The sequence below is a fragment of the Anolis sagrei genome, chromosome 2, assembly GCF_037176765.1.
Source record: "Anolis sagrei isolate rAnoSag1 chromosome 2, rAnoSag1.mat, whole genome shotgun sequence".
Classification (NCBI taxonomy): Eukaryota; Metazoa; Chordata; class Lepidosauria; order Squamata; family Dactyloidae; genus Anolis; species Anolis sagrei.
The window spans coordinates 290,079,416-290,092,026 of NC_090022.1; the positions used below are offsets into that span (position 1 = coordinate 290,079,416).

General features: G+C 42.7%; 1 protein-coding gene across 1 annotated transcript in view; it reads left to right on the forward strand.

Annotated features, from left to right (window-relative positions):
- The window catches only part of LOXHD1 (lipoxygenase homology PLAT domains 1), a 269,577-nt gene that overhangs the window by 142,424 nt on the left and 114,542 nt on the right, over nucleotides 1-12,611 (forward strand). The window contains exons 26-27 of the mRNA XM_067464668.1: nucleotides 4,443-4,624; nucleotides 8,920-9,036. Coding sequence (XP_067320769.1) covers nucleotides 4,443-4,624; nucleotides 8,920-9,036 — 299 coding nt within the window. The remainder of the gene's footprint in view (nucleotides 1-4,442; nucleotides 4,625-8,919; nucleotides 9,037-12,611) is intronic.

Genomic DNA, 12,611 nt, shown 5'->3' on the forward strand with positions numbered 1-12,611 from the left:
TTATGTGGGAAAGAGATAGAGAAAATTCATGAGAAACAACATGATTTCATGACTGCTTATTAACAGCCAGTTGTTTACCATAAATTTAGTTCAAGCAATGTTAGCTTTTGAGTGAGAAGCGAGGCCTGAGTTCTTGTGTCAAGTCAAGTCCTGGATTTAAGTATCCTGGAAGTTTTCTATGTTCTTGTTTTATGATTCTTGCTCAAGTTTTTCTAAGTATACCTTTTGCTTATGGAGTTATGCTGTGTTGGGGTTCAGCCTGCGTGTGAACCTGAACCTGATTCTCTGATTGCTGAACCTGAACCTGATTCTCTGATTGTATTTCTCCCTGATGGTAATGAAAATGTTGATTCTGAGGTCAGTGGCTTGGAAAGTGAAACTACACATTCTGATGAGAATGTTGCAGAGCCAAGCGGTGATAGCTCTTCAGAGGAGTTAACACCTGGCTTCCTTGATGAGGATAGAAAAGGACAGATTTGGAAAAACAGGAGTGAATCGCAGAGTCTGCGAAGGTCAAGCAGATTAAGGGAAAAGGAAACATAGGCTTCAAAGCCTGGAGGCGTGTCACGAAACAGTTTCTTTAGTTTTAAATGCCTCTCGCCAGGTTGTCTCGTTAGATCAGGCATCGTTTAGACTGAGGCCTTACCTTGGCAGATTTCCCTGTTTCCCGTGGCCTACATCCCAAGAGGCTTCTAGTGCTCCAAGTACAGCTAGTGGTTTGCTAACAGGTTCCAGGTTTTTACAGTGTTGCTTTTGGAATTTTGATCTAATTCATGGATATTCCTGACTGCTGAATTTTACTGTGGCTTTTTGACTTTGCATTTTCCTCTATTTTGTAACCATTTTTCATCAATAAAAAGAGATTGTTTTTCCCCACAGTCGAGTGTGGTGGATTGTTATCTTATGGTCTTGTTCCCTGCTCTGGGTTGCAACATGCTGTACTTGTGTGTTTTAGCTATTCTTGGACTGTGTTACTTTTGGATTTTTATGAGAAATTTGGATTCCTGCGTGTTTATCACCTATTGTGAAACCTTTTTTGGATTATTCCTTTCCTTTCTTCATTTCTGCTTTTTCATATATTTTGTGGTTGGTTTTTCTTTGTTTTTTACAATAAACGGTTGGCTTATACTCTGGACTCTTGTGTGGTGCTGTGGTCATAGGTGGCTCCAGGCCTGGGGTGCAATAATGTATGTGTTTTCATTTTTATCCCATATATTTTTATCTGATGTGTGGCCCAGAGCTTGGAAATGGGTGGTGGTGGTGGTGGTGGTGGGGGGGGGGGGTTGGACTACAACTCCCAGAATGCTTCACCTAGTAAGCTTTAGGTTGCCATCAATAGGCTGGATAAGGGGGGGTCACAGCTCTTAGCTCCCTTCCAGACAGTTGGCTCTGCATAAATGAACACTTTATGCTTTTAACCATAATCTCCTTTCCCAACCATTAACCTTTCAGATAATTATTTCGTTCATTTGTAGGACAAAAAAAAAGCCATTCTGTAACATTGCAAGAGGTTTGACTGTTGCCAAGATAGAAGGGGCTCATCTGTCACTGCAGTGCACATCCCAAATTAAAATGGTTCTTTGGGGAACATGAGTGCAATGCCACAACATGAATGAGAAGGGCATCTGGGAGCAAGGAGTTTCAGTTTTGCAATACCTTTGGCTGAATTATTAAATTGCTGTTCTCCCAAAACACCTGGGCTTCTTGCAATGGATCTCCTGCAATGGCAGAAGATTGGACCAAAAGACCCTTGAAGTCTCCTGTTATTTTCCAGGCCAATGATTCCTTGAACCTATTATGTAGTCTGACTTCTTGTTGGATGGTGCAGAATCCTTGTTTCAATGTTGGAACACAGGCAGATTTTGGGAACATTGTTTTTTAATATATAGGAGTGGGTAAGCAATTTGTTCGGTTTCTTTTGTGATGCAGAAACAACCATTTCCCGGCTCTGGAGATTGCCAAAGAAAGAGAATGCATTTTGCCTCTGAAATCCAATTATTGCCAATTCCAAATTCATTTCAGAGAAGTATTGCATTTCAGAGGAGAAATACTGCATTTTGTACGCATGAACACAATTAAAAGGTGTGCATTTTTTGGGGGGTTTTCATTTAATTTTATTTAAGAAAACATACATTTGCAAGTGTTTGTTGTATACAGTGCAATACTCGCCATCTATTAATGTTCTATAATCCTTTATCTCATAGTATATTTCTATTAAGGGGTCACAGTCTACTATCTAAATATTACATAAAAAGATATCATAGATTCTTACTTTGCATCCACTTCTTCCTTGTCTACAGTCTTATAGGATCATTTTAACAGTGTGAGCAAAGTGTACTAGTAGTGGGGAAAACATGTAGTAAAGACAAACCATAGAAATGTGTGCCTTTTAAAAAAAGACTGTGTCTGAAAGCCTGCCTTAATTTCCACAAAGTGAGGATGAGGTACTTATGCAATCTGAGGAATTGGAAGAAGAAGGTGTGTGTGTAACTACATTCCTTCAAGCCATTTGTCAACTTATGGTGACCCCATGAATTTCTTAGGCAAGGAATACTCAGATGTGGTTTTGCCAGTACCTTCTTCTGAAATATAGCCTATGACACCTGGTATACATTGGGGTCTCCCATTCAAATGCTATCCAGAGCTGACTATGCATAGCTTACAAAATGAGATGGAACCTGCTGGTAGAAGAATGCCACTAGGACGTAGGCAACCATGGGTAGAAGATAAAAGTTCACAAAGAAAGTATCAGAATCTGTCTGCTATCCATCTGTCTGTTATTTATTGACAACTAGCCATCCCCTGCCATGCGTTGCTGTGGCCCAGTCTGGTAATATGGAAAATAAAGGAATGAGAAAGTGTTGGTTTCTAATATTTGTAATTTCTTTATGCTTGTGGGTAAACAGTATTTCTTGCTGTTTCTTTGCCAGTGTTGATGTGGAGAGTGTCTGGTTTACCTACTTTGGAACATGCAACATATCATTGTCCTTCTTTAGGGGTCCCTTTCAAATCTTTGATACTGCATCTGTCATATACATGTGTGTGTGTGTGTGTGTGTGTGTGTGTGTGTGTGTGTGAATGGCTTGATGGCCCTTTGTCAGGAGGGCTTTGATTATGTTTTCTTGCCCTGGTGAAGGGAGTTGGACTTGATGGCCTTAAAGCAGCATTTCTCATCCTGGGAAGTCAAGACCCTGGGGGGGGGGGGGGGGTGTCACCAGGGGGATGTCAGAAGGGTCACCAAAGACCACCAGAAAACACAGAATTTTCTGTTGGTCATAGGGGTTCTGTGTGGGGTGTTTGGCCCAATTCCATCGTTTGTGAGGTTCGGAATGCTCAAATTTTTGAGTGATGGTCACTCCTTGGGTTAGTAAGTAACTTGTGGCCAAATTTACTGGCAATTCCTCCAGTGGATTTTGAGTTGTGATGTCACTCAAAATGAACAGAGCATTTTTGTATGGGTTGCCTACTCTGGAACATGCAACATATAATTGCCCTTCTTTAGGGTTCCCTTTCAAATCTATGGTACTATATCTGTCATAAACATCTCTGTGTGTGTGTGTGTGAATCATATATATTGAAATATCTATATCTATGACTGGATGGCTCTTTGTCAGGAGCTTTATTTTTGGACTGGATGGCCTTAAGGCAGCATTTCTCAACCTGGGGTTTGTGACCCCTGGGGGGGGGGGGTTGCGAGGGAGTGTCAGAAGGGTCACCAAAGACCACAAGAAAACACAGTATTTTCTATTGGTCATGAGGGTTCTGTTTGGGAAGTTTGCCCCAATTCTGTCATTGGTAGGGTTCGGAATGCTCCTTGATTGAAGGTAAACTATAAATCTCAGTAACTACAGCTCCCAAATGTCAAGGTCTATTTCCCCCAAACTCCATCTGTGTTTATATTTGGGCATATTGAGTATTCGTGCAAAGTTTGGTCCAGATCCATCATTGTTTGAGTCCACAGTGCTCTCTAGATGTAGGTGAACTATAACTCCAAAATTCAAGGTCAATGCCCACCAAACCCCTCTCATGTTTTCTGTTGGTCAGGGGAGTCCTGTGTGCCAAGTTTGGTTCAATTCCATCGTTGGTGGAGTTCAGAATGCTCACTTTAAATCTCAGCAACTACAACTCCCAAATGACAAAATCATGGTGTTTTGAGCGATGGTCACTCCTTGTGTTGTGAGACGTTTTGTTGCCAAATTTGGTGTGATTTTGTTCATTGGTCCTTTTGTTTTTAAGGTACTCATTATGCACAGAGCATTTAGATAGATAGATAGATAGATAGATAGATAGATAGATAGATAGATATAGATATAGATAGATAGATGTAAATGCATCCTTAGCCTTGTCAATCTGTGGGTTGTCAATCTGTGGGTTGTTCATGGTGGGAAGATTCAAACTGGTCAGTGGTGTCTCACTTTGCTTCTCTTCTTTCTCATCCTCAGTTGTTCCCTACGAAGTCACTATTCACACAAGTGACCTTTTTGCAGCTGGCACTGATGCGGACGTCTACATTGTCCTGTATGGAGCTGATGGAGTTTGCACTCAGCAGAAATCCTTGTGCCAAAACATGAGAGAGCGGAGAATGTTCTTTGAGAGGAATTCTGTGAATCAGTTCATTGTTGAGGTAAGGTACAGGGTGCAGTAGACCTTTAACCAGCCCACCAACCACTCCCAAAGGCTATTGACCAGAGAAAAAGCTGGAGAAAGTGAAAAATGGAAGGGGAGAAGAGTGAGGAAAAGAGTGTATTTTCAGTAAAATTAGTCTGGATATAAAATTAATCCTGAGAGCAATTCCCACATTGTTCTTATTTTATCGCATTCCTGAACTGCTTGTATTCCATTCAATTTTGTGTCAAGTGGGTTGCTGTGAGTTTTCTGGGCTGTTTGGCCATGTTCCAGAAGCATTCTCTCCTGATGTTTCACCCACATCTATGGCAGGCATGCTCAGAGGTTGTGAGGTCTATTGGAAAACCACACAAGTGATGTTTATGTATCTATGGAAGAATGTCCAGGGTGAGAGAACAAACTCTTGTCTGTTGGAGGCAAACATGAATGTTGCAATTGATCACCTTGATTAGTATTGAATAGCCTTGCAGCTTCAAGGCCTGTCTGCTTCCTGTCTAGGGGAATCCTTTGTTGGGAGGTATTCGCTGGCCCTGATTGTTTCCTGTCTGGATTTCCCCCTGTTTTCTAAGTGTTGCTCTTTATTTACTGTCCTGATTTTAGAGTTTTTAATACTGGTAGCCAGTTTTTCTTCATGTTCATGCTTTCCTCCTTTCTGTTGAAATTGTCCACATGCTTCTTGTGTATTTCAATGGCTTCTCTGTGTAGTCTGACATGGTGGTTGTGAGAGTGGTCCAGTATTTCTGTGTTCTCAAATAATATCCTGTGTCCAGGTTGGTTCATCAGGTCCTCTGCCATGGCTGATTTCTCTGGTTGAAGTAGTCTGCAGTGACTTTCATGTTCCTTGATTCGTGTTTGGGCAATGCTGCTGCGTTTGGTGGTCCCTATGTAGATTGTCCTCAGCTGCATGGTATACGGTAGACTCCTGCAGAGGTGAGAGGACCCCTCTTGTCCTTTGCTGAATGTACCATTTGTTGGATTTTCTTTGTGTCAAGTGTTACAAAAGAAGACATTTAGGTCACAATTGTGAGGATTTGTAAAGAGACACAATGATGTGGTGGTTGACTGGAAAGACATGTGGTGGCAGCTGATTGGCTGAGCATGCCAGGAGCTGGAGTTCTGATTGGCTGCTGTCTCTGGCTTACTGCTGAGACAAACGGTTTTAACTGCCATTTTTCGCTTTGGAGAATGAAGAGAGTGCTGACTGAAAACAATCAGGAAGAAAATGGCTGCAAACTCTTTGAAGCCTGTTTATTTCTAAGACAGGGGTCCACAAACTTTTGAAACAGAGGGCCAGGTCACAGTCACTCAAACTGTTGGAGGGCCGGATTATAATTTGGAAAAAAAAAAGAATGAATTCCTATGCACACTGCACATATCTTATTTGTAGTGCAAAAAAACACTTATAAACAATACAATAATTAAATGAAGAACAATTTTAACAAATATAAACTTATTAGTATTTCAATGGGAAGTGTGGACCTGCTTTTGGCTGATGAGATAGGATTGTTGTTATTGTGTGCTTTCAAATCTTTTCAGACTTAGATTGACCCTGAGTGAGGGCTGGGTAAATGACCTTCGAGGTTGTATCCAGCCCCTGGGCCTTAGTTTGAGGACCCCTGTTCTAAGGCATGAAGCATATTTAAAGACTATTTCAAGGACTGTTTATTCCCTCTGTTCTCTGTGTGAATTCAGCGAGACTGCTGTACATATTGTTGCCTTGTTCGATCTTTTGAACGAAAGTAAAGATACTGTTACTTGTTACACTAGCCCGAGTGACACTTTATTATACTGCAGGGTATATCTTGGTTCAGAAACTGTGGTAAAGCTTCTCTTTATTCACATTTACAACCCCCTACAACTTTAAGTTAAAGACAGGAAATACTTGCAATATATTCTTCCTTTTCTTATTCTGCTCCGATGTGTATCTACACTGTAGAACTCATGCCACTTAAACTAACATGGTTCAATGCTATCTAATAATGGGAGTTCTAGTTTTAGAAGGTCTTTAGCCTTCTCTGCTCAATAGTGCAACTACAACTCCTATGATTTCACAGTATTGATCCATGGCAGTTAAAGTGGGGTCAAGCTGCATGGATTTTTCAGTGGAGAGTACCCCTGAAAAGCTTGGTTCTGAACGTGATTTGCAAAAACTGTTTTTAAATTTTGCTTGTTCTTTACCAAGTTTTGTTTGTTATATTGTTTCTGTACTGAGAGTAGGCAGCAAGTGGAGGAGAAGAGTGAAAGAAGAACAAAACATTGTCTTCTATCACCTTTTTGTGAGACTCTGTAATAATAATAATAGACCTGAGAAACATTTGCAAGAGCTGATCACTCAGACCTGTGAATTCCTTCTCTCTTTCTTCCCTTTGTTTTAGCGGCTTCTCTGTTGAGTCTGCTTTGTACTCTGCAGATGACATCCGAAAAGAGTTTTTAAGAAACTGTTATCAGATATACCTTTAGGAGATGACTCGCTGGCAGTGTGGGAAGCAGTGCAATAAATACACCTTTCTTCTTGTTTTAGTTGATGTCATTCCTGTCTTTAAAATCACAGGGCATTCTCTTCCCATCTCTAGAACAAAAGAAAGCTATTTATTAGAGGTGGGGAGATGAAAGATCATTTTCTCCCCTTGGTGTTGTTATTCTAAATGTTCTGGGAGAAATGGAGAGGGCTTCAAATCCTTTCGCCTCGTGCTCCCTCGAAGAGACAGATAACATCATCGTAAACTGTCAGGAGGAAATGAAGGAAGAATCATGTCACCGAGCCTTTAATTTTGAAACAGAAATAAAAATGTGAAGTAGAAACTCGTGTTTTCCAAACTTTTTGCTAGAAGTTGGAGACTGAGACTTTGGGAGCCTGTCCGCCCATGCCCATTATAGCAGCAGTGGTGCTGGTCCCATATTAGTGCAGAAACGAAATTATACCAGGTTTTATTTCAAATTTTAAATGAATTATCCAAGATGTTGTCAGCACTATCCCCTAACTGGTGGTCAATGATGTGGATACTGGTGTTGATCTATAGCTCAGATCCAAGGTATCTGTTGGAACATGTCCTTCCCTACAAATCTGCTCATGATTTGAGATCTTCTGGAGGAGCCCTTCTCTCTTTCCCTACCATTCTGTTGGGTGGATTGGGAATTGGTTGACTGGCTAAACCCAAAGGATACTTACCAATGACTCCTCTTCATTCTGGAGAAAAGAGACCAGTAGGGTGCCCCAGGCATTTGTCCTTGATCCAGTGCTAGTCCACATCTTCATTGATGACATAGATCAGTGGTCCTCAACCTATGAGCTGTGACCCAGCAGAACAAAAATTGGGTCTGTGAACCCCCTTCCTCTTTATTTCTTTCTTTCTTTATTATCTTCATTTTATTTCCACTCCTTTCTGCAGAGCTGACCAGCCTCATCCCTTTTGGTACTAACATTGGAGAGTGGTCTCTGGTCAAAGTGGTCCCTGGTCAAGTGGGCCCTGGTGTCAAGTGAGCCCTGGTCAAAGTGGCCCCTGGTCAAGTGAGCCCTGGTGTCAAGTGGGCGCTGGTCAAAATGGTCCCTGGTCAAGTGGGCTCTGGTGTCAAGTGAGCCCTGGTCAAAGTGGGCCCTGGTCAAATGGGCTCTGGTGTCAAGTGAGCCCTGGTCAAAGTGGTCCCTGGTCAAGTGGGCCCTAGTCAAAGTGGTCCCTGGTCAAGTGCGCCCTGGTGTCAAGTGAGCCCTGGTCAAAGTGGTTCCTGGTCAAGTGGGCCCTGGTGTCAAGTGAGCCCTGGTCAAAATGGTCCCCGGTCAAGTGAGCTCTGGTGTCAAGTGAGCCCTGGTCAAAGTGGTCCCTGGTTAAGTGGGCCTTGGTGTCAAGTAGGCCCTGGTCAAAAAAAATGAAGGAATGGAGGGCATGCTTAGAAAAATTTCAAAGGCCACCAAATTGGGAGGGATAGCAGTGTTTCTCAAACTGTGCTCTTCCAAATGTTTTGGGCTTCAACTCCCAGGGGACATGTAAAACTACAACTGTCATGAGCCCAAAGCATTGAGCCATGGCACTTAATATGGTGTCAAACTGCATGAAGTCCACTAATATTAGTGTCTGTCTGACTACACACATCCTCTGTTAGCTGGAATATGCTAAGATTGAAACTGTAACTATAAAGATTGAAGCTTTTAAAGGCTGTCTGCATTCAGCTTTAATCTCATTGAAGATAATAAAGTGGTAACTCCCTAACTAAGTGAACAAAAGTGGTGTGGCTACAAGTTAACTAAGGATGGGCTGATTTTGTGACTTTCCTCTACTTTCCTCTACACTTCTCCAGTTGGAAGATGTTGGAGACATACTTGAAAAGGTCCGCATTGGGCACGATGGCTCAGGCATTAATCCTGGTTGGCATCTCAAAAAAGTGGAGATACGCAGACTTCTACGCAATGGAAAGGTGAGACAAATCAATTTCTATTTTTATATATCCCCACCAGTTGAATTTCTTCATCAGAGAGCATAGGGGAAAACCAGAAAGCATTGCAACTAGAACAGCAAGTTTCCAGTTCAGATCTTACCACAGCCAAATTTCATAGCCAATATACTGCTATCTGTGAACCAAAAAAGTATTTTACTCACCATTTTCCAACTGTAGGGACAGTAATGTTGGCCTGCTTAACTTGGGATTGCATGTTCCTTTCTTCTCTGTTGGAATTTTCAGAAGTCTATAGAAGTTGGAGCAGCTGTGTAGATTTGCAAATGTTGTTTTCTCCACAGAAAATCCTTTTTCCTATGTGAAAGTAATCCCATCTATATTTTTGTCAGAATGGTTCCTGAAGGATGAACAGTAGTCATGGTTAGGTACTGTCAGAATATTTGTAATTTGGAATAAAGTTGGAAAAATTACCTTTTGGAAGCGACGTCAAACTTTTTAAGAAAACTTTAAGTCCCTTTGCCCTTCCGAAGCTTCTGTCGCCATTTTTCTTACGACGCATGAAGTGAGTCGGAAGTGAGTCAGCATTTGGAGGCAGGCAGCTTGCATGCTGGGATGCTTGCCTCCCAGCCAACGAGGGGAGAAGTTTTGGGGAGGGGAGAGATATCTGATGGGACATTATAGCTGGAATTCCTGTATTGAACAGCAAGTTGGACTTGATGGTCTTTAGGGCCCCTTTCAAACCCATACACTGTGACTCTGATTCTGATTGTTTATTCGTACAAGGCAGATTGGAGTGGGACTCCATGATCCTTGGTGTCTTTTCCAACTCTATCATTCTAGGTTTCTATTTCAGCTGTACAACATGAGACAGCTGTATAGATTTGCAAATGTTGTTTTCTCCACAGAAAATCCTTTTTCCTATGTGAAGGTAATCCCATCTGTATTTTTTTGTCAGAATGGTTCCTGAAGGATGAACAGTAGGCACGGTTAGGTACTGTCGGAATATTCATAATTTGGAATAAAGTTAGAAAAATTACATTTTTGAAGCGACTTCAAACTTTTTTCAGAAAACCGGAAGTCCCTTTGCCCTTCCAAAGCTTCTCTTGCCATTTTTCTTACGATTCATGAAGTGTGTCGGAAGTGAGTCAGCATTTGAAGGCAAGCAGCTTGCATCCTGGGATGCTTGCCTCCCAGCCAATGAGGGGAGAAGTTTTGGGGAGGGGAGGGGTGGGGTTTCGGCATGGCAGCCATTTCACTATATTAAAGGCAGCTCATGGCTCAGAGGCTCATTGTGAGCCCGGGAAGGTAGAAGGGAAAGGGAAAGGGAAAGAGAAAGGGAGGTTGGAAGAAAAGTGATTGGAAGAAGAGCAGGACAAGCGGAGAAGGGCTGTTGCCTTCCCCTGGCTGCCTGCCTTGCAGCTGCTTGTGTATTGTTGCTGTTGTTGGGGAAGAAGAGCCAGGGCAGCAGAGAACCAAGGCAGGGAGAAGGGCTGTTGCTTGCTTGGCTGGCTACCTTGCAGCTGCTTGTGTGTTTTTGCTGTTGGGGTTTGGGAAGGGTGGGAGACGTGTGGGTGGGAAATATTGGGGTGTGAGGGTGCAGTTTGTTTCCTTAGTTTGCCGTGCGTTGCCAAATAGTCAAAATATTATCCTGCCTAAAGTTGTGAAATCAACTTCCAAAAGCCAAAAAGGCCACTGTCTGCTGTTTGTGTCCTTAGCTGCCTTGCGTTGCCACTGAAGAGACACTACAAATCCCATACTTGCGTATTACGCAATTGCGTTTTCATTAACGAAGCTAATCAGAAATTTCAGAAAGTTCTAAAAGTTCTGAAAACTTTTTTTCTGAAAATTTGGAATTCAATTCTGAATTGAACCACAAGTGCTCCCTAGATCCAAAACAAGTTTTGAACCTTTTTTTGGATCCACCAAGCCTAATGAACAGTATTCAAAAACTATGTGTTTTTGTGACTTCTTGCCATGAACAGAGTGAGAACATTATTTATTCTTGCCTCTGATTGTGAAAATCACAAAGTACAAGATGGTTTATCTAGTCCTTCTCTCTATTGACTATTTTGCTTTCACAGCAGCCCTGCAAGGCAGTGTTTGCTATGGGATGATGAATGTCTCCATGGTTCATCAGTGAGCTTCATGGTCCAAGGTCATGCAGTGAAAATCACATAAAGATCCCAGTTCAACCAGTAGATCATTCTGGTCCTCGCCAACTGCACCCACTCGGTGGTTTAGTGGCCTTCAAGCTTGCTAATTCCTCCTTGCAGGCATCATTGTTAGAAAGGAAACACAGAATGTGGTCTTTGCCTTGTAATGTGTGGGGTTTACATGTGCAGATTATCCAAGGCTGGGGAGCAGATTATCCAGGACTGGGATGGCATGAAGCAGGCAGGATCTCCAAGGACTTTGGGATAACAGCAGCAGCTGCTCTTCCTTTCTGTCTCTGAAACTAATGAGATCGTGCCGGCGTGGAACATTCTGTGCAGTCTGTTTCTTACATTCCAGATCTTTGAGCAACAGCAGTGACAGAAGAAAGCTAGATCTAGCTACAAAGGAGGCCTCCCTCTGCATGGCAGGGAGAAGCAAGGGAAGGATGGTTGGCTGCTCTCCCTCTAAGCTGCTTTGGTCTCCCTTGCTGCCAGATCTCCCCACCACTTGCTTGCCTCCTCTCTCTCCTCCCAGCCCTGCCAGGATGAGCCTATGCAACTGGGACCCGAGTAGAAAGAGCCTCCCTCAAAGTAAAGGGAACTGTAGGAATAAAAATGGGACAAGAACATAGCTTGGAAAAGAGGGGCAGCAAAGGAAGGCAGTTGTGAGAGAAGCAAGTACGAGAGAAAGGTCTACCACAGGGATAGACAATTCCACGGAGAGGGTAGAGCCCAATTTCACTTCCAAATTTATTTAGTTATTTAGAACACTTCTATCCCATCCTTCTCAACCTCCAAAGAGAGACTCGGGCGACTATTAAGTGCCAACACAATAAAACATGGCATAAAAAAGTCCATTAAGTCCAGTCATGTCTGACTCTGGGGTGTGGTGCTCATCTCCATTTCTAAGCCGAAGAGCCAGCATTGTCCGTAGACACCTCCAAGGTCATGTGGCCAGCATGACTGCATGGAGCACCGTTACCTTCCCGCCGGAGCGGGACCTATTGATTTACTCATTTGCATGTTTTCGAACTGCTAGGTTGGCAGAAGCTAGGGTTGGCAGCGGAAGCTCACGCTGCTCCCCGAAATCGAACCTGCGACCTTTTGATCAACAAGCTCAGCAGCTCAGTGCTTTAACCCACTGTGCCATCGGGGGCTCCAAAACATAGCATAAAACACACTTAAATACATTAAACAATTATAAATATACATTAAAAAGTTCACCAAGTTAGAATCATCATCACAAATTAATCCATTGCAGTCAAATCAAATATTGTATTCACCAGTAAATCGGTCTATTCTGCAAACGCTTGATCCCATAGCCAGGGTTTAAGTTTCTTCCAGGAGGTAAGAAGGAATGGGGCAGTTCTGACCTCATTAGGGAGGAAGTTCCACAGTCAAGGGGCCGCCATGGAGAAGGCCCTGTCTCTCGTCCCCACATAC